Consider the following 23,604-nt stretch of genomic DNA (forward strand, 5'->3'; position numbering starts at 1 on the left):
AACAAATCGAACGAACCGATTTAAAAACCCAAAACTAGCAATAAGCACACCAAGGAAAATATACATCGTCATTTTTCTAAAAAAAAACAAAAACAAAACAGTGAAATACCAAAGCAAAAAGCAAAACGACACCATTTCAGGTAAGGTATATCATGTAATCACCAAAATCAAATTTAGAACACTACTATCTTCCAACAATGCCATTTAATGGTAAACAGTTGGTCAAGACGACAAGCATTCAATGCATTATATATAATCAACTGTGTGTTTACAATGTTAATCTTTTTTATAGCTTACAGAGTGATTCTCAGTTCCTGTCGATGATGTTTTGTACCGACGACTTTCATATTCAAATTTTCAACTTTTGATGTTTCATTACAGATGGTAAATGTTGATATGAAGTTCGCTAAATACTCTATCTATGTCTGCAGTGGTATTGTATCATAATAACAGAACGTAATTATCAATAACAATGCATATATACAAAACATGGTTAAGAGTCTCAAGCGTTTTGCATGTTGCCAAATTCCTTTTTGTATATACGACATTTATCTTATAATACTTTATTACATGAAATTTAAGAAAAACGGAAGGAACAAATTGTTTAAAAAAGATATTTATAAAAAAAAACCAAAACAAACAAACAAATAATAGAAATAAAATAACAAATTAGTAAAAAATACTGTTCTTGCAACATGAAAAGTAAAACTGAATGCACATCAAATATATGGGAAGGCGTCAGAAAAAAATTCTAGTGACCTTTCTAGCAAACGAATTGAGCTAAACAAATCAGTGTGATGGACGAATTTCCCCAAATATCATAATGTGGCAGCACCTTACATGATCTAATACATAAATAGCTCCGGTTGATCCCATTGGAGGCCCCTATGCCTACCTGTCCTATACAGGTAGGCTTGCGCTACGCCGACGATGGCTTGACAATACTGGTGCCATTGATTTTCTGGATAAAGGACAAAATCAATGACACGGCCATGTTTATGCGTTCTTTTATTCTCCTAGCAAGCTGATATCGATTGTCGGATTGGTATTACAATTATATACAGGCTAATTCAGATGTTGTCGCAACTCTAGGGCACATTCTATGTACCGTGTTGTTTTGGGCCAATTAGAAATTGTTTTCTACCAAAACAGAATGGCAGTCTGGTAGATGTATGTGGCATGTCATGATTTGTGTAGTATATCCCATCTGACAGACTTATAATTCTAATGTGTGATAGCCGAGTTGATTACAGTGACACGGTAATAAGGTGTTGAAAATATAGAGACTTTATCTATCAAGCCTTTTGTAAGGTGGCCTTTCGTGACATGCAATATGAACAAGCCATGCATATCGTATCGCACACGTTTTCGTGCACGTTTCATAAAAAATAAACGTGTCACGTGATTTCCTTGTAAAAGGCTATCCTCCGGACCAGAATTTGCATGCAGAATAGAAAAAATAATAACAGGATGTACATTATATATATATATATATGCTAGATGATCAATATTATCAACATTAAACTGATGTCATGAAAATATCGAGACGTTTAACGATATGACGCCCTAAATAAAATGATTAACCTTTTGAAAATCAATGTAATTCTCAAAATTGTTTTCGTTATTGTTTCTTAATGAATGTAATCCTCGAAGGTCTCATAGTCTCATACGCATGAATGGATTGTACAAAATTGACATAAATATATGAGAGTCTTTTACATTTTGATTCTTCAAAGCTAACCTAAATTAATCTGCATCATGCAGCACGTACTTCTAGGACTGGATCAGTGGTCAAAAGAAATGTAAAAATATAATCGTTCTCGATGTCATCGTCTCATTGGGATATGCCTTGTAGTTCCGTATGAGATTGTATACATTCGGTACTTGTTAACATGCCTGGCGGTTCCACTCTCACTACCCTGGTTCTTAACTTGAGAACGTCAAATTACATGAATTCGACCAAGAATGCGTTTATGAAGCTTAGGACGATATCACTTCCTTCTAGATCACCTGATATTAACCTCTTTGTATTGTTCTCCGAATTAGTCATTGTTGTTCAATGTTGGTCTCATTTCATCAGTTTAGAGTCAGATGCAGGAGCTCATGTCTGCATATCTCCTTTAGCGCCCTTCACATTTTTTTCACTTAGACCTAGATAAGATAAATACAACTAAGATGTCTGTAGGTAAATTTGACCTAAAAAATATTGACCTTAAATTGACCTGAATTTGACCTGAATTGATCTGAAGACATTTTGCCTGTGCATGGGGGCTTAAATTGTATTAATTGTATTAGTCTCTAGAGAGTGTCATTATACAGGTGGTGGTTTAAGTGAAAAGGACACAGTGTGTAATACAATGAATGCATAAGTATGTAAGTGTTTAAACACAGTGACCAAATTAGAACACAAGATCGATAAAATCGAACATAATATGAACAAGGTGGAAAATCGGGTAGAAATGTTCCGTAATGTTAAAGATTCTCACCACGTGTAGAACACAACTGTATGTAATAAGACACCTCTAGAAGTGGACATGATAACGGCATACAAAAGTACTAATGTACTGAAAATACTTTTTGTGATTATATCTTAAGAGTTGGAAATGACGTCATTATGGTATCTACTTAATTGTTATGATGACGTAATGTTGACTGTCGTTATTAGTAGATATGTAACTTAAGCCTGATAATGATGCTCATTTGTTGTTGCTTGGGTAAGTCACATTTCGTCAACTGATCTGGATGAAACTAAGGAAGAAATGTGATTTTGTGTGTGAACTATCTCCCCTTAACTGATATCAAATCGTTCTGTGTCTTGCAAATTTTCGTGATAGGTGATTTAGTTTGGAAATATTTTACAAGCATATTGGAACGACATTGAAATTTTGTTTATCTGAAGAGATATGTAAACAAATACGACTAGTTATAAAACATTGGGGTTGACTGTATGTGAATCAAATGCTGGTCACAGTCTATTATCAGCTACTTATCGCCTTGTCAGGCATATTAATTCACGCACATAATTTAGTTTGGAGATGTTTTATAAGCATATATAGGAAATACTGTAAAATTGTGTTATCTGTAGAGATATGTAAACAAATACGACTAGTTATAAGACACTGGGGTTGACTGTATGTGAATTAAATGCTGGTCACAACCTATTATCAGCTACTTATCGCTGTACACTTTCGTAACTTTGAAGTACAAGGGCATATATACAGCCAACGGTCCATATACCGGTACAATGCACTTTACACATGTATATAGTGCAAGTATATACATCCATTAGGCAATTTATGCATAATCAAGGGTCAGAGAAAATTTATATAAGAGAAATGTTGGATGACGCTTTGTCTACGCATGAAAGTCAATATAGTTTATATATACAATTTTTCAATATGGATGCCATTTTATCTGATATTCATCCGTTTGTCGCTATAAGTAAGTATATAATTTGTACGAAGTTCATGCATAGCCGGAATTACGATTCTGACGCATAACAGATGTATTATCTGTGTAATCATATCTACAATCGATGTAGCTTACTCTGCTTACAGTACAAAGACCGATTTGGTTAATTAATTAATTTATTTTCACAAATAACCGACTTAATCGTATTTATCAGTATTAACTAAAGCCTTATACTCTTCTCTTTTAACAATATTCCCCCGTTCTTCCTTTTGGTAGCTGCGATAGCTCAGTCGGTTAGATCGTCGACCTAAGTCGATCTGGTAAGGTTAAGTCTTGAGATTCGACGTTCTCTAACCCTGGCGGTTTTTGTTTCTCGGGAAGCTAAGAAACGGCCTGGGTTGTGCTGTCATGGTCACGACACTTTGGCAAGACACTTTACCTTAATAACTGTTGAAAGCGTGCGACGGGTCTCGTATATGTTGTTTAGTGAGGTATTCACCAATTGCTACAGGGAGACACACCTTGAAATTGACCCTGGCTGTTCACGAAGCGATAAACCCAACAAGCAGTTCCGTTTTTCGTCGACACGGATGATTTTTCGCACATTTGGATCGGATACACTTATGACAGGATGTGCTAATAACAGGATATGCGTTCGGATGTGACGTTTTGAAATAAACATGTCAATTATTAATGAGATGACAGGAAAGCATGACTAATTATTCAATTATGTTTTGTGTTGTTGGTTAAACAATCCTCGATAATTCGGTGTTTATCGATTTTTTTCAAACATTTCAGCTGTGACTACATACTTTGAAACATAAAATATTTACAGTCTGTGTGACATTTCCATCTGATGTTTGTAAACAAAATTGTGGTGTATTAGACGGCATACTACAATTTGCAGTGATTTGGTTAGTGGAGGAATAAAGCCAAAGTTGTTCCGGGTAAACAAACATGTCGGTCATTTTCTGTATAAATAAAAGGAGCTTTCCGGATGTATTGGCATTTTAGTTATATGCGCCACTAATAAATAATATATGAATAAATTATATTTATGAATTACGACATTACATTTATTACCAATAACGAGATTGCCACACAATCACCATATGTATCTAGATATGAAATTACGAAGTTGGCAATGTCGTCTGCTAACGACGATGATCTGACCGACGAGACATGGAATATGTTTCGAACAACATGTCCTGACGGGGCAGTTTTTATTAATGAATTCCGAATGTTCCTCTGAAAAGAGCGTAAATCAAACCGATAGAAATTATTTCCATGGAAACACTTTAGCATCTCGATGAAATCCACTGAACAATGCCTCATCGCTTCTAACAAAATAAAAGACTGGCTGTTATGGGAATTTAACTTAATGGCGTCTTTGCTATGGCTGGCGGTAAGTTCAAATGCTTTTTTTTGTTTGTTTTTGATGTAAACATAATCATTGAACTGTTTCCAGATGCTAGAATACATTCGATAGAATGTCACCCGTTATTCGCAGATATCTTCTTTCATGGTTTCAAGCTTTAAAGAAAAAATGATGGCATACAATATCGTTAGATAGTTACATTTAACTGATTTAATACAGCTTTGTGGAGAAATTTTAGCGATCAAACTAAATATAATGTTATGACAGTCATAATACAGTTAGTGGATATATTATATCATACTTATTCGTGTAACGTGTTTCATACACGCTGACTGACGTAGATTATTTTTGTATTATGATTACGTTACCAATGTCAAAGTTTATTGAAACATATTCTTAGAGATATTTATGTCTCCGTTTAAAATATATATAGTTTACCATGAACCTTGTTCCCTCGTCACGGTTTTGTCCCCTGTAACAGGAAAATTACTTAAGGCCATTAACTTATTTTTTTTCTGTCCATCGGTGTATACATCATTGACCTTATTTGTATAAGTGAGGAAGTTATATACAAGGAAGGACAAATTCAAGTACATACTACTTATACTAGGATAATGATTATCACAACACATTTTTCATGCTTCTTATAGGCCGGTGTCTGTACATTGACGAGTTGCTTTTCTGGTTAGATATTACATTTGGACAACATGGACGATTTAGTTATCGATGGCATAGGGACTATTGAAGTTACAACCACAGACATACCTGATGCCCACGAGGATACAATGGTAAGTATATTATATCGTAATTTCTGTTGATACTTGGAATAATTATCGACATATAGTCCTTGTTAAGACGAGAAGGTTATCGAATCTGTCTCGGGAGAATTACAAACCAAAGCCTACAAATGTCGTGCATTATACTTTCCTCTGTTCGGCCTTTAACATGTTGGTAGTCGGTAACGACTGGTTATTCTTTCATCAGTCTCAGATTTGTCGCTCATTTTGCCTGTTGAATATTTTTCTGTACTCAAGTCGACAATTTAATAAAATATTAGAACAACTGGACCCTGTGTAAATGAAATAATGAGATTGGAGAAAAAATGGTCATCCCCTACCTTGAGGACGTGACAAGAGAAATCTCTAACCCTCGAGTTGGTTTTCTTGATAGTCTAACCTCGGTTAAACCCGTCGGGTTGAGGTTTCTCTGGCACACCCTCAAAGTAGGGAAAGCTTAAAATGTCAGCACAATGTGATCGGGTGTGGTAGATATATTGGTTGTGTTGTGTATCAGTGTAATTCTGCTATACTAACGCCTGGCAGAGGCCATATCTAACAGGGACGTGAAACCCTTAAACCGATTACATCTGTTTATTTTATACTTAGTACTAGATACTGCATTTCCGCCCAGTGCAATACGGCGAATTCACGTGACCAATAACAAACTGCCGGACGGAAAATGCATCTCACCATATCAAACCGGCGGTCCAAAAATGCTATCGCAGCTTTCGGAATTCCTCGTGGGTGTTTAGTTAGATGACCATAAGGATATCGTCCGAGGTGTTCCGATTTACAACTCAGCAGACGACCACTTCCTTTGTAAACACCAGCCAGAATGTCAGAGGGGGAACGTGTGTTGAACTCGTTAGCGGGCATCGTGGATATCATGGAGTTGTTTTGAAACCTTATGCGCAAGAGATTAGTTATATTTTTTTTAATAATCTGTTTTCGATGACTTTAATGTTGACATTACCATTTTTTCTGTTTAACAAAAAATATGTGAAAAAAAGAACGCGCAAAACTAGCAGAAGAGGAGTTTGTATTTGTAACCTTGATTATTATACATATTAAATATTTATCACCAACATTTGTAGTTGTTGTTATATTAAAATTTTGAATCAAGCATTCAGTGTAGAAGTCTACGATGAGCAGAATACAAACATGGTAAAAATCTAAATCACATGTCATATTAGTCCTCGATCAATATCAGATCTATAAAACATGGTAAAATCTATATCACATATCATGTCAACCCTCGACTAATATCAGACTCCTGGCTAAAGCCCTATGTCTGATATTGGGTCCTCTGGATTATTTGGCATGTGGTTTATATTTTACCTTGTAATATTCTGTAGGTATATCACATTTATGATTTATTATAAACAGCAAAATGGGTTTACGATAAAGCGACACACGAGTTTATACCACAAACATGATAAATATTTGTTTACGGGTTCTAAAACACTGTTTACCGTCCTGTGGGTGGACGTGACGCGGTAACATATGTATCCCAGTAGGACCTACCGAATGCAATGTTATTGTTTTGCATTGATTTATGTATTAACAATTCATGGATGCGAACACTTTTTTTTGTAATTGACATAAAGTCTTAGCTGTATGATATATTGTTAAGCAATACTACGCCTGATCATATTTTCCAACGGTAATTTTTTTTACAGCTATAGCCGCCAAAGTGATAAATGATAGTTGAGTTATACGTTTGAACAACTATGACATTATATTTTACATATGCTTTGGTGTTAGTCTAGTAGAACATATCTTAAGCATTTTTGAAAATAGATCGACAAGAACTGGTTGTGGCTTCGATTGAAGGCAGTCGAATCATGTAGAGAAATGCGTAATGGAATACCGGGAGCAAACATACGTGGTTGGGCAACTGACCCCATATCTTATAACTTCCAATAGGCGAATCGAACCCCGGCCGTTGAGGTGAAAGACAATTGTGATAAAAATGTGTCACCTTGCAACTACCGATAGTCCCATTAAGATCACAAACATTCACAATGCAAGAAATTGAATCAAAAGTTAAGTAGTTCCTGTGAGCTATTCATCTAATGATTTCAAATTGTCAATGGAATATATAAAAAGTGTAACAACAGGAATAACATTATGAAGAAAATATTAGCAATTAATTATTTTTATATTGGATAATTTTAAACGCAGCGATGATATTTTTCAAAACACCCACGTGTATCATAATGATGATTCATACTAAAATAAATGAGTTATAACTAACATTTTAAGCGTTCTAATCAAGTCTATATCATAATAAGATGAGAAAACAGGAAAACACATCTTTTTATCAGAAACTTTTGGACCCGGATGATACTTACATAATTATGAGTAACGAATAAAATTGTACGGAAATGAAATCTTAGTTATCTTGTTACATGGTTTTTTACGTGTTCAGTAAAAACAAAGCTTAATATATTTATTCCTTCGGATTAAATTCCTTTCATTTAGCTGCGGCATTTAATTTAAAGTTAACATTTAATTCTAATTAATTAAAACCTTAACTTTATATATTCAAATTTCTTAGATTACTGCATTATACTTAATTATATGTTTAGAATATTTTTCGATTAACGTAAATTGTAGATGTCTAATCAGACACATTGAAATGTTATTGTTTTCGTTCACTTTTCTATTTTTTTTTTCAATTAAAGAGGGAGAAAAAATGAATTGTCATATTTTTGTTTATCCCAATGTGACTTGTAACAGTTATATAAACAGGTATAAAATGATAATTTATATTGAAGTGTTTACACTCTTAGCGATGTATCTTGAAATCTGTTAATTATGTTGTTTTTTTTTCTCTTTTTTTTTTTTAAAACTCGCAAATGGTAAATATCAGCATTGAACTGATTTCAGTTCGCAGTTATTGGCTGATAATGCCTTTGTCCAGCTGACATCATCATCCCATAAATACCAACTAAAAGCAGTTCAATGCTTAAATGTTGTATATATGGAATTGCATTATCATATCAAAGTGCCTCGTTGCACTTGATATCAATACGTTTGGCCACACGCAATAATAACAAGTCTTTGGAAGCAAATTATCTAAGTACATCTTGAAAAAAATAGCAGTTTGGTGGAGTCTTATAGTCGTTATTCGCCATTTGAATCATAACTCAATAAACATTGAATGATATTATTTACTTTTAGAGAATCCTTAACTCATTATGTCAGCGAATGACAATCATTATTGAAAATTTAAATACTATTTTGCTTTATCATCATGTGATCGCAATGTTCCCTTAGCTATCCGGCCAGACCACTTTGAGCAAAGTACTCACGCCAAATAAGATGTAGACACGTTTATAACAGCACATCATTCTAGCAGGTTAGTGTCATCACATATACAAAGTTTAGTTTTGAAAGACAACATGGCTAGTTTTACCATTGCTGGTTTAGATGTTGACGACGTTACAACTACTTTGATACCAGAAGCTGGAACTGACAAATCAGTAAGTACATTAACAGTGAAAAATCAATTATATTTCAACCTTCTTTAACCTTATTTTTGATAAACAGGTTTCATGATTAATAGTTATTTACAATAACGACATAGCAATGATTGTCTTGTCTTGATTTACATTTAATTGAAAAAAAAATGTAGGTAGATGTCTATTTTGATATAGATTCTATACATTTTTTTTCATAATACAAATTAATGTTCACGTCACTATCTTGATATCATGACTGACCTTAACGTACGATATAATGTCTTATCTTGAGTCAAATGATATATATATGTATCTAAACAGCTGATAGGATATACTTGTTTGAATATAAGTATGTTTAATATTCTAAAATTTGAATTAACCAATATAGAAAATTTATGATATACTCCTAGAAGGTAAAGAGAACGTGTGCACAGAAAGAGTTTTGCAAGAAGTACTGCGATGGTATCTTGTATACAACTAAAGGCGTGCCATTCGTTAGCGTTGACCAATATTATCAAAACAAAATATACGAAATAGATTAAAAGAAAGCAGTTATCTTTCTATATATAATCATATAAATGTACCACTCATGATAATTATGAATATCTTTCAATTTTGAAAGTGAAATGCAATGGTGATTTTATAATTTTATTATTTTTGATCAAAATATTCAAATACCTTATCAAATAACGGAAACATGTACATGTATTTGTATGTCAGGAGACTCATCAATATACTTCATATACCTAATCGGTTTTATCTAACATACCAGCACACTGATACTATGAGTATTACACTCATTTTATATAACACTTCGCCGTAAGTTCAATGTTGTTACATCAATACACTCTGGTTCATTGATTCAGTTCCAATGATATATTTGAATGACGATTTCCGTGACAATAGGCGATATCATCAACAAACTGTTTGTCACTGTGAATCATATGTATATAGTATCGTTCTACGCTCATGTTAGCGTATGCCCCAGAAGTAGTGCGTAAAATTGTACCTGCTTCCCGTTGCATGTTGTAGAAAGGCGTTTGGAATTTTATTTTTTCTCTTCTTTGTAAGCAACTTTCTAATATCTCTCGTCACTACCTAACGTTTTGGCTTGAATTGAGCACTCACTCACTCACTCACTCACTCACTCACTCACTCACTCACTCACTCACTCACTCACTCACTCACTCACTCACTCACTCACTCACTCACTCACTCACTCACTCACTGGATTCACTAGTGTATTGCAGTGAAATAATATTAATGAATTATTATTACATATCTATTTAATATATTTACGTCATCTCTGACAAATAAACTAGCCAAGATACCCCACAGCTAGTTTGCCGTTAAAAGAACTGAAGAGAATTTATTGTACTGACAGTACATGAAATGTCAGATAGATTCTAACAAAACCTGTAATTAAACAGGACTTTTACATTTTTCAACTCCGAAGAGTCAAATCAGCCGACGAAAACCTATCGCGGTCAACATACCAGTAATATCATGGTGTATTAATGAATTATTATTACATATCTTCTAAATAATTTTACGTCATCTCTGACAAATAACTAGCAAAGATACCACAGCTATTTTGCCGTTAAAAGAACTGAAGAATGACAACAGAGCCAGTGATATGTGTTGTTAATGTCATTTATTATTATTAACCAAAATGTACTTCAGATCGATCACTAAAGTAACTTAAACAATTGTAAAGGTATAACTCTGTTTAACAATGAGGGAGCGAAACTCTGTATCACGATTGAGTCAGCAAAAGTTACAGTCTGAATAGTCACATGGTTGTACCCTTGCCTTGCTATAGAACTGCTTGAATGGATAATATCAACATGACACCATCTCTGTTCTGTGCAAGACATCTATAGTTTTCAAGAGTACCAACCAAGCTCTCTTAATATCTGCACTTTTAGTTTGTAGCTGTTTTGTTAATTTTTAGATATCCATTACAGACAAGCTGGACTTGTGGCAGTTCATTATGATCTTTCTGTTGTCTTTTTGTATCCAAATATTTTCAGATTTATTCGTTTTTCGCAGATATCTTCTTTCAGGAGTTCGGTTTTTCTAAGGTAAGGGTAAGGTGGAATATTTTCCTATTGAACCTTGTCATTACACAGAAAGATGCTCATAAATATAATTTTCAATCTGACGATCACTGCATTTTTCATTTTTTGCTTCATTGCGAAATATTTCAATTTCTACTCAAGTTGGACTCAATGAAACTACCAAACTTAATCTGTTTCATTTGCTCATGAATTTGACCAGATTAACACTGATCAGTGCTTATGAATACATGGTTAAAATCCTTCCGCGGAACGATTTTACTTTTTCTACATTGTTGTTATAAATAAAATATGGAATAATTATTACAATTTTCAAATTTATAATGTATTCTTGTATTTTATGAAAGACCAGATATGCTAAATGCTTCTATTTTGACAAAATAATGCTGTTTTTAATCCTAATATTGCGGACTATTTTACTCGATCGACTAGACATGCACAATCCGGAACTCCTCGGGCTTTTCCAGATTTGGACTTGCCCAAGCTTCGAGACATTAATATCTAGACCTACTTTTTTATTCGAAAAAAAAAACCAATTGAAATATAAGGATTGAATCTTGATTTGGTCGATTTCATGGGGTCATGAATTGAGTTGCTTTTGAGACAAATTCTACATGAACTGCTTCGCAGTTCATTAAATTTGTCTCAAGAGCAACTCAATTCATGACCCCATGAAATCGACCAAATCAAGATTCAATCCTTAAATAAATCATCGACAACTCCTTTCTACATACTAGTCATATCCCCTTGTTAAGTTTTAATTGATTAAACATTGAAGTTGTTAGCAAATATCATCTTTTGTTTGTGGTGGCTAAGACGCAATATATATAATAAAACATCTATGTCAGGAAATATCGGTAACCTAGTCACGTGATGTTGTATATACGCAGACTTTACAAGCACGCCACTTGTATATACCATGGCAAAATAAACATCACTATCCAACGTGTACACAGTATGGATGTACCAGACGGATTATTTTGTGTCTCGCGTCACACCGCTCATGATGAAACTGATATTGGACATATAAAACCATACCATGTAAGTGTTCATAAATATATACTCTTTATGCTTGCACACGTATTACTTTGCTAATGTAAAGTGATGGTAATTTTGACAAAGTTTATTTAGATATGTTGATTGCTAACATTTTTTTTCAGAAATAGTGTTTATTCTTTGAAATCTTTCTGTTTTTTCATTTGAATATTGAGATTAATAAATTACAATTACAAACACGCCATTTCGATTTTTTTATATCGTTTAATTAGCAAAATATATATATTACATAACACTGAAAATGCATTATCACACATATAGATGCAGTCAAACCTGCCTTAGTTGACCACCTGAATTAAGCAACTCCCTCTCAAATGTGACCACATTTTCCCTCTCAATGTTATTTACTATACTAGTAACCTGATCCTGGATTAAGAGACCATATCTGTCATATATTCCAACTTCAAATGCTTGACTCGCGATCTACGGTTTAAAGTTTAAACTAAACGGACAGTGCGAAAACGTGGACTTTATAAACATCCACAGGGAAAAAAGAACACAATAATTGATTGTGAAAGAGTTTATTCAAGATGGATACATATGGCACAGCGACAAAAATACAAGTCATGTGAGAAACATACGGATATAATGGATACTATTTCTTTTATTAATGACTTTAAGATAATTCCCGTAGATAAACTGTATTTTATAGAACATATTAGGTTTTAAGTATACGTTAGTAATTTAAAAACTGTGACAAATCACATGTCTTCATCGTTGCCCGCTGATCCTGGACATAATTACGAATGCTCTGACAGTGAAAGTTATCATGAGTACTTAAACTTTAAACTATGTTTGAACAACCTGGTATATATATTGCTTGAGATTGTATTTCAGTATCTCCTCAATTCAGACATTACAAAACAAATAAACAGACACTGTTAGGCAGTGCAGTCACAAAGGGGAACATGTAACCATAGGGACGTCATCTGAATGTTCAACAATGTACAACAATGTATATAATAGGCAAAGGGAGCAACATTGACCCGCATTCTGAAAATATATATTTTCGCTTACGTGCTCAATCTTGTGCCTATATAGATGCCAAGTTTCCCTTTATTTTGTTGTGTATTGACGCTGGAATCCAGACCAGTAAATTGATAAATGTACGCAAAACCGCACCAAAATATGTGTGACCTACTTATTCTTTCGAAAAATAAAGTTCAGTAGTTCATGGTTAGAAATTACCAGTGTTTCTACTATCAATTCACCATTGACTGTATATATATAAATTCAGACAAGTATGTTGTGATGTTATGATCTTACAGTATGTTTCATCAATATTACATTGAGGAAGTCCTAAGCCGTGTCAGGAAATCATAAAGTACTGTTACTTCCGCAAACAATCAATCGGCTTTAGGACACCATCCTTTGTGTTGTGTCATCTTTTGTTCCGAGTATTTGACCGATAATATCTGGAAAAACAAACAGTCTAATATTAATAATTTACATAATAGATTCAGAACGAGTGTTAGGATTACATATCCTTCTCCAGACAACAGACAGCATGCCTTTAATGTGGCGTATCGGCGGGCTGTCACGTGATGTTAGTTTAGATACGTCAGACCAGATTACGTTTACTTCCGTTTGGTTTTAAATGAAAAACGTGCATGAACTGTAAGAAGACAGTATTAAAGAAAAAAAATGAATAAATTAAATAAATAATAAAAAAAAAATGTTTGCCAACTTCATTCGTTTTGCATAATGGTATCTTACTCTTAATTTGTTTTGAAAATTGCTTGTTGACTTTTGCACATTGATTTAAAAATGTCAGAACGGGATATGGCAATCAGCTGGCTTCGTGGTAACGCAATTGCCTTTCAACTAGGCGGTCGAAGTTCGATTACCCGAAAAAGTAATGGGACACCTGCCAAACCATGTTCATGTTAATGTGCATTTGTTGTAAAATGAATAAAGTTTATATTCAAAGGTGCTTCAAATATATGTAAGGATGAGTTAATATTAATTACTGCTTAGTTGTTGAGATTTATATTTACGTTTAAAATGGATATACGAGGGAAACAAACGCAAGTTGATACTATTGAAATGTACCTGATGTTGATCATTGTAGCTTGATTTATATATGTTTACCATAATAGTATACAATGCATGATACAAATCATATAAACACCTACATGAATAATGAATAAAGACAATGACATCACTTTATGCCATGTCTGCATTCATATTACAAGGACATTCCCGGATATTGATAAAATACCTGGAAAAAAACAAACAGTAGATTTAGAAATATGTTATCCGTTTAAAATTCTTTCTTAGATTTTGTCCATTTCATGATTGAATAGCATTGTTTTTTCTTTAAATGACTTGTCGGTAGTTTCTGTTCTGCCTTCTCTTTTGTTATTTCCTTTTCAATGAACAACATTTCAGACGTGACAGAATCCTACAATATTTTGTAACCAAGGTATGTCCCATATTGATGATGTTACTTAACCAAGATTTGGCCTATATTTGCATGGAGACTGTAGTCGGAGAAGCAGAAGACGCTATCTCTTCCGGGACAACTGGTCTTCTCCTTTTACGTTTACAAGGATGTACATTCAAATAGTTACTTTTGTTTGTATTTTGCCGTCTTGTGTCGTTGCTTTGAGCAGGGATAACGACTTTGTTCCAATATCAGTGTTCTCTTATTTTTTTCTAAGGTGCAACCCGTTGCAGATGCAATCCCCCAACGCTCTGAGCTAAGAGTTAAGCATGCGCAACAGGACCACCCGGAGGGGGATCAGTTAGGAGGAGCACTCGTTACATATAAACATGACCAGGGATATTTCATCCATCGATTTGAGGAATTTGGCTTATACAAAAAATCTCTTTTAAGAGACTCTCTTCATTTGAAGTAAATATAACATTAATAGAATATATATGTATGTATATGAAGTTGGAAGAACTTGTTTTAAATCTAAAGAATTATCAGTATAGCGCGAAAAATGTAGTGTAAAGTTTGCTATTGCTTTGCCAAATAATAAATAACAATGTTTGAAATCAATATAGCGGCAATAAAAGATGTTATTATTTTCCCGTAATTGTAATCTACATTTCGAAACAGTCATGAATGTAATTTATATATATATCTATAACATAATTCCTTAATGATAAAACACCTCTAAACTCTATATACCAATTCATTAAGCATTCCAAGCAAAGGAGAAGAGTGTGACTTTGTAATTTTTTTTTAACATTACAGGCAAAACGATCAGCTGGTCGAGCTCAATGAACATGATGTGAACACACTAGACCACGACACAGCGGTGAAGCTGTTTCTGAACTTAGAAATTGGACAAGATAACACGATTGTAAGCCTTGCTCGAAAAACGTGCATGAAAAACCTTATAGCAGGTTTATCAATCAAAATCAAGTAATGTCACTAAAACTGTTCTTAAGCTGTTCTATGTAACAATTAATAAGCAGTAAATATTTAAGCCCAGTTGGCAATAGTCGCAGAAAATCTAATTGCCAATATGGAATAAATATTAGTAAATGTTATTGTCAATGAAGCTGACGACGGTCAAACTCCTGGAACACCTGGTATTTCCCCCATTAAACTCATTCGGGATCTCCATAAAGATTAATATTTTTTGTCATATTGTGTTCTCATTCTTTTTTAAGAAACAAAGTTAGAAATAAGGGCTTTGTTTTTATTTCCGTATGCATTGGTTGATTTTTATGAAACTCACAAAAGAAGTATTTCCAAATTCCAACTCGACAGGTATTGTGAATTAGTGATAATAATAAAACACTTGGAATGCAAAATGCCTACGCCGAAGCCTTGTTATGCCATATCACCAGAGCAAATCATTACGTCAAAACAGACCACTCAGTAAGGGTTAATATTTTAATATTATTTATGTCTAAATCTTCATCACGATAACAAAGTCACGACTTAGCTATGTTTTTGGCTACCTATAATGTGTCGTAAGTATATATCAAGAACAACAGAGAAGGACTGTTTCCAGTAAATGTCATTTTATTAAATGACGAATAACATGTCAGCCATGCTGCCTAAACATATTTACAACATAAACAGTATCTTGATATTATATACAACATAAACAATACCTTAATATTATATAGCCAAAAAGGTGGAGCACAAAATACGCCACAGGACTGTAATGATGTACGTCATTTCAGGCCCGTGCCAAATATGATATTGTGTTGTTCATATTTATGAATGTACTACGTCCTCTATGTACGCGTTCCGGTCTAATTTCAACCACCCGGAAAATGTCAATTGATATATATTACCATTTTAAATACAATGCAATTGATACATTTTGATGCATCGGTCGGCATCATGCTAAAGTTTCACGGAAATATATATCGTCCAAAAAGACCCTATAATGTCACTGAAAAACTATACAGTTCACATGTAAGTCACTAGGTTCCCTACAGAAGTGTTAACGCAGTTAAAGACAATTTCCTTTTTGTTCTCACGCTTGAGCTTAAACATCATGTAAATATGTTTTCAGCTGGCTGCCAATTACCAAGTTTCTACAGATTCACTACGGAAAATAACATTCACATTATATGGCTTCACAACAGGTAAGTAAAAATACAACGACGACGACGACGTCTGATTTAACGTAGACCATCACACAGTCCCCTTACCTACGCAATCTACATTTTTGTTTATTTTAATTTAGTTTTAACACATAAGCCATTGACATTACGTGTGGTTAATTTTCGCGATCGATCCACCCATTTGTAGTTAGAGCTTACTCCAATTGGTATCCAACAAATAAGCGTGGGTGAAATTTTCGCGATCAAAAGGACTTGGCGTAAATTTCCCCCTCGCGTAAATTTCTACTTTTACAGTAGATTATAATTTGAACGGTTGTCCTTTGTCGTACATTGTAAATATAGATATTTATTCTACAGAAAAACCCGAAGAGGAGGAGGAGAAGCCGATGGATATGATACGGGTAGAGAATGTTACACTAACGTCAATGCATTTAAGTAGTAAAGCCAAAGATGAGGTGACTATTGCAACAAAGAAGAAGCCACATTTGTACCTAAATAAAGACCTTTCATTTACATCACCCGGAATTCCTGAAAAAGATAAAACAGGTAAGATGATCTGTTTGGCGAAAGCTAGGACTAGGTTGGCGTTCTATATTAATGACCTGCTGTATACGTTATCATTCTCTTAACGTACGGCGTGATTTATATTGGTAACCGTTAAGGAACAATGTTATATTATCCGTTTTCCGTTTCAATACTTCTCGTATTTCGTGTTTGTATTAGGATATATTGCTCACGGGTTTTCGTCTGCGCTGGTCTATTTTATCCATTAGTTTGGAGGGGCCGCGATAGCTCAGTCGGTCGGAGTGTCGGCAATGTAACCTCAGGTGAGGGGGCCGCGATAGCTCAGTCGGTCGGAGTGTCGGCAATGTAACCTCAGGTGAGGGGGCCGCGATAGCTCAGTCGGTCGGAGTGTCGGCAATGTAACCTCAGGTGAGGGGGCCGCGATAGCTCAGTCGGTCGGAGTGTCGGCAATGTAACCTCAGGTGAGGGGGCCGCGATAGCTCAGTCGGTCGGAGTGTCGGCCATGTAACCTCAGGTGAGGGGGCCGCGATAGCTCAGTCGGTCGGAGTGTCGGCAATGTAACCTCAGGTGAGGGGGCCGCGATAGCTCAGTCGGTCGGAGTGTCGGCCATGTAACCTCAGGTGAGGGGGCCGCGATAGCTCAGTCGGTCGGAGTGTCGGCAATGTAACCTCAGGTGAGGGGGCCGCGATAGCTCAGTCGGTCGGAGTGTCGGCAATGTAACCTCAGGTAAGGGGGCCGCGATAGCTCAGTCGGTCGGAGTGTCGGCAATGTAACCTCAGGTGAGGGGGCCGCGATAGCTAAGTCGGTCGGAGTGTCGGCCATGTAACCTCAGGTGAATGTTCGAGGGCGTGGTTCGACGCTCCTTTCCTGTGTCGGTTTTTATAATTCCCGGAAAGCTAAAAAAAAAAAAAAAGGGTCGGTCTGGGCTGTCGTTGTTGTGTTCCTGGGCAATACACTTTACCCTAATCGCTCTGGGTGGCATGCGACGGACCTCGCGTTCAGTGAGGTAGTCACCACCTACTACAATGAGACAACGCCTCAAATGCCCCTGGCTGTTCACGGGGCGATAAACCCAGCATACAAACAAACTTCATACCTCATACCTTCAGAGTACAAACTGCCCTGAATAGATAAAACTTTGTTAAGTTTCATAAATATGTTGTCGAACGATCTCCACTTTTCTTAATAATCCAAAATGTTCATCTTTTCTTAAACGGTGCCTTTTACTTGTGTAATAAATGTCACCAATACATTTTTATTTCCTCTCGCCTTTAGTTTTTGGACTGTTCAAAAAGGGTTGATAAATTTTCGAAACATTCGGAATTCATTGTCAGGTTCCTGAAATCGAAAATATTGCAATATATATAATATATAGTTTAGGTAGTTGATGATACTCCCACTCTCAGTCACGAATAAGTGTGCAATACATTTTCATATAGTTTTCTTGCTGATATCCACTTCTGAATGTTGCTATAATAGAAGAAGAATATAATGCTTTTTCTTAATAATAAACCGTTCCTGTTTATTTTTTCAAGTACATTTCATAAGACATCGCTCGCGGAAGTTTGTTAACATGGCAGTAATTAGAAACACAACTTTTCAACGAAAGGATACTGGCTTCCTGGCTGTCGATGAAAGAGAAAATGTGGTACGTATGCGGTATGCAAAATTGTTATTTTATCGTTTGCTTTTTATAATAGGAAGGGCGATATGAACGAACAATGATTTTATAAAAACAGTTGGCGAGGAAATGGCTAAAATTTCAACAACTTTGCCGATCCAAACCAACTATATATTTTTTAATCAGGAAATATTTTATCCGTGTCAAAATAGGAAACAAAATCTTCTTTGATTATCACATTGTTGATTATTTTGTAACAAGTGCCCGTTTGTATTTGAAGAATTGCTATATATGCACTACCTCATCAACATCATTAACAGTTTAATATTGCATGTGTACGTCTTGTTTAATTATTCTGGTTACTAGTTACACAAGATAGCAAGTAAAGGGTTTAAAAATGTTGATTCTTCTTAGAGAACATCCCGTAGAAATTACCCATTAAACAGCAACATGAACCTCAAAAATATTATCAAACCTGCTTTTCAATCAATGTAAGTTGTTATATTCTAACAAACAATTTATTCACAAACACTTTTCTTTGATATCTCATAAAATGGTGTAATTTGATGAAATCGATCACAGAACAGATAGTATCATCATTTCCCAACTTATTTACAGACGCTGCTGCCCAACTCTCATCCTAATGTGAACTTCGACGCAAGTTTCAACAATTGGGGTAATTGGTATATCGAGTCCAAACGCTGTGGTAATTATTGTTTATGATTTATTAACATCGTTTAGCATTTATTAAATCTACTGAAATGTCAAATTAAAGAAAAAGAAATAAAAAAACAATAAACTACTCGCTAGCGTTCATGAACGAGGGCTTTGACCGGCATATCATAAAGTTTCGAATCTTGTCAAACAATGGTATACATCGTTATCCGGATAAAGACATTGGCCTCAAACTTTTGTCCCTGTAGTCGGTGCCATAACCTCCATTTTATACATATCGATTGTTTAGAGGAACAACATGGGGTGTCTAGAAGTAAAGGGTTGTATTTAAAAATATAGCAATTTTTGGATTTTAATAAATTACAATTACGAGTGAGCTTTTCTTATATAATTTGCACTTTATATCAATGGAAATTGTCTAATTCTTTTGAATCGCCAATTATTATAACAGAACTAGACCATTTCAATAGATATAATTTAAATATTCTATAAAAAAATTCAATCTTAAATTGGATAAATTTGAGATACACCCCTTTACTTATTTCTCAGAAAAGGAAAATATCAACAAATGTATAACCAACTGTTTCTAAAGGTTTCTTAAAGAAACTGTCGATAACACCTTGACTTGGAATCATATCAATTGAGCGATCGGGATCAAAGGGGTTTGTGACAGAAATTATATTTCATATCTTCAGTTTATTTTTGAGTATCATCATTCATTACTGATTATTTTTCGGTGTAATAAACAATATATGGCCCTGGAGGCATGGTAATATGAAAGTTTGTTTACCCTCAGCTCTCTTATTTCCCTCGGGCAAGCCCTCGGGAAAAATGATACCTTCGGGTAAACAAACCTTCATATTACCCTGCACCCAGGGCCATAAATGCATAATATCAAGGTTCATTTTTCTAAGTATATGCGTTGGCAGTAGTGTTATTGCAATTTCTCATATAAATGGTTTTAGTTGTACATACATTGAAGGTAGCAAGGGTCAAATACTTGAGAAAAACTTTTACAATATCTAACGATCAATAACGTCTAGGTAATAATTGGGTGTTAGAAAGTACATATAAATATAAACGCAAAGGCAAGTTCCAGAACTCGCAGACTTTAACGTACATATCACTATACGTCTTATTTATAAAACATTATTACGTATTACGATAATTTGTTGCATAATCGAATGATATTGAATTTTATTCATCAAAATAATATCTTAATTGACTGTCTGTTTCTTGACATTTTAGATTTATGGCTAATTTTTTTATCACATGTTATGCTATCATCTTAACATGTCGACGATTACATGACAATAAGTTTAAGATGTCAAATCGACATAAATTATGTCGACAAATGTATATCAATCATAACATGTAGAGGTCCATTGACGTAAACTGGTATTAATCACAAGTAGAGGTCCAATGACTTCTCCGTATTATGTTAATAAATTAATAATCAGAAGCTGTTTCATTGTCTAATATAACACATTACACGCGTAAGTTTTGCGTCATAACGCGTAAGGTTCGAGTAATAATGTGAAACTTAAGCTATAAATTTTCATTATTTAATCTCTCCAACGGTTCTCCAAAAACGGCAAAATACAAGATTAGCTTCATTGTCATCAGATAAAATTGAAACTGACGAAAGTCCGCTAAAGATGGTCATGTGACCAATGAAGATAATTGTATGTGCTTCTTAAATAGTACATATTAATATAAATTCAGTGTCCTTAAACGAAACTTCGTAAAAATGTTTTCAGGAATGTTTCATGTCCTATCTTTTTAATTATGGCACATTTCGCGTAGGCAAACAAAAATAAGTAATTCAAATTACAGTATGTTGAATATGCCACTAGCAATGCCCTAGATTGTTATACATTTTTTGTTCACGGTTTGAACAGAGCAAGAATTATATGACGTTTCTGTACGATAGTATATATATATATATATGAGATATATATAATTTTGTTTGTATTTCTAGGCTGTTTTCTTGCTGAACGCAACAGAAGGCTGGTTACCATACCAAAAGACATGGATGGTCAGTTTATCATCAAAGCTGTCGACTGCCGGCATTGTCTCTAGATATATACATTACGTCATTACGGAATGCTGTTTCGTGAAACAAACTAATCCAATCCTGACTGTTTTATGCTGATAATGACCAAAAGGGATATATATATATTTATATTATTGATATAAGATATGACTAGTTAATGTGTTTGCTTTTTACTTTAAATTTTCATATTGATATTAGAAGATAAAGTTTACTTACTTACTTGGCTGCTGACAGGATATGCTATTGCCTAAATGTAATACGAGCAATGATAACTAATCATAAACATTATTTTGCAAATAAAATTACCTTCAATGCTTGAAATATGAACCATTTCATATGTTTTTCACTTCACCTTAATTGTGACCAATGTTCACAATCAAATAAGTCTAAAGCAATTAAGTTTACATAGACTGATTTGATACGCCTGTGACCGATTAAAATTTTTTTTAAGTGTCACTTTGTTGATTTGATACTGTTCATCCTTCTTTACACCGAATTAACATATGGTCAAATCATGTCACCAAAGTCGCGTTGAAAAATGGATGGTTAACCACTGTGATGGATAAACTTGATCGAAGTAAGACACAAATTCTTGTTATACTTACATCCACTACATCATGTCAAGATTGATAGCCATTAAATATTGCTGTACAATACAGGTTAAAATGTCTGATATATTTTTGTATATTTCCTCATCATTGGGCTTGCTATTTAATGGCATTTGATTGCAGTTTTCTGAGAACAGGGTGCATATCCTTTTCCCCAGACTAGAATCATTGAAAGAATCCTCCCCTACCTCAAGGCTGTGATAACGAATCTCCAACTCTACGGATAATATTCTTGTTGTCTGGCCTGTGGCTCTGTCAAGTATACGATTGAATTGTTGACATATGACGTCACTGTAATGTTGTAGTGACGTAATTGAATGTTGACATGTGACGTCACTGTAATGTTATAGTGATGTAATTGAATTAATATCACGTGACGTTACTGTTATGTTGTCGTGACGTGATTGTATTGTTTATATGCTACGTTATTGTAATGTTGACATGACGCGATTGTATTGCTGACGTGTGACGTTACTCAAAGGTTGACGTGATACGAGTAAATTGCTGACATATGACATTACTGTAATTTTGTCGTGACGTGATTGTATTGTTGACATGTGACGTTACTGTAAAGTTGTAGTGACGTAATTGAATTGTTGACATGTGACGTCACTGTAATGTTATAGTGACGTAATTAAATTGTTGACATATGACGTCACTGTAATGTTAAAGTGACGTAATTGAATTGTTGACATGTGACGTTACTGTTATCCTGATGTGATGTGTTTGAGTTGTTGACATGTGACGTTACTGTAATGTTGTCGTAACGTGATTGGATTGTTGACATGTGACGTTACTTTAAAGTTGTAGTGACATAATTGAATTATTGACATGTGACGTCACTGTAATGTTGTCGTGACTTGATTGGATTAATGATACGTGACGTTACTGTTATGTTGACATGATACGAGTAAATTGTTACTGTAATGCTGTAGTGAGGTGATTCACATGTTTGAGCAAAATGTGAATGACCGGAGAAAATGTGAATGAAGGGGGATAATGTGATGCTATGTTACCATACCGTGAAACACAGCCCAAGAATCCATCATTTCAGTAAACGTTCCGAACTTCCTTTCTATGTTTTTTTTCTGTCTTTTGCATCTTAATTATTATTCTTGAGGTTAGCTTTTGACAAATCAATAAGACACTGTGTATGTACGTGTTTCTAATATCATATTTCCTCAATCAAAGGAAGAGGACGTGGCCTGATTGTGACATACCACAACGACTAACCCTGTGATAAATCAAAACAGGCTTACACAAACTGAAAGTTTTTTATGTTCCTGAAGATGATGACCAAGTGTAATATAGAAACGAAATGAGGATTAAACACAATAGCAAAGGCGAATGTAGTCTTCTGTTATTTCTATTTATCAATCAATACTCAACCGTAATGAAGGTATATTATTAT

At 34.5% G+C, this 23,604-nt stretch overlaps 1 protein-coding gene across 3 annotated transcripts; it reads left to right on the forward strand.

The window, feature by feature from the left end:
- The first annotated feature begins 5,393 nt into the window (after positions 1-5,393).
- LOC117342090 lies at positions 5,394-23,541 on the forward strand. 3 transcript variants are annotated; one of them, XM_033904081.1, is made up of 8 exons: positions 5,394-5,577; positions 14,833-15,026; positions 15,375-15,483; positions 16,657-16,729; positions 17,066-17,254; positions 18,769-18,881; positions 19,473-19,560; positions 21,511-23,541. In XM_033904081.1, the coding sequence occupies exons 1-8, from the start codon at positions 5,497-5,499 to the stop codon at positions 21,609-21,611; spliced, it is 948 nt and encodes a 315-aa protein (XP_033759972.1). In that variant the 5' UTR covers positions 5,394-5,496; the 3' UTR covers positions 21,612-23,541. The 3 variants fall into 3 exon arrangements, with proteins under 3 accessions (XP_033759972.1, XP_033759973.1, XP_033759971.1); XM_033904082.1 differs by lacking the exon at positions 5,394-5,577 and adding an exon at positions 8,896-9,056; XM_033904080.1 differs by lacking the exon at positions 5,394-5,577 and adding an exon at positions 12,005-12,154.
- Positions 23,542-23,604: the final 63 nt, after the last annotated feature.

The sequence above is a fragment of the Pecten maximus genome, chromosome 14 (genome assembly GCF_902652985.1).
Source record: "Pecten maximus chromosome 14, xPecMax1.1, whole genome shotgun sequence".
Taxonomy (NCBI): domain Eukaryota; kingdom Metazoa; phylum Mollusca; class Bivalvia; order Pectinida; family Pectinidae; genus Pecten; species Pecten maximus.

Excerpts from the sequence above, each read along its gene's own strand:
- LOC117342090 (XM_033904080.1), top strand. The coding sequence starts at position 12,071 with ATGGATGTACCAGACGGATTATTTTGTGTCTCGCGTCACACCGCTCAT. Across the intron at positions 16,730-17,065 it reads ATTATATGGCTTCACAACAG|AAAAACCCGAAGAGGAGGAG; the intron begins GTAAGTAAAAAT and ends TTTATTCTACAG. Across the intron at positions 18,882-19,472 it reads TCGATGAAAGAGAAAATGTG|ACGCTGCTGCCCAACTCTCA; the intron begins GTACGTATGCGG and ends ACTTATTTACAG.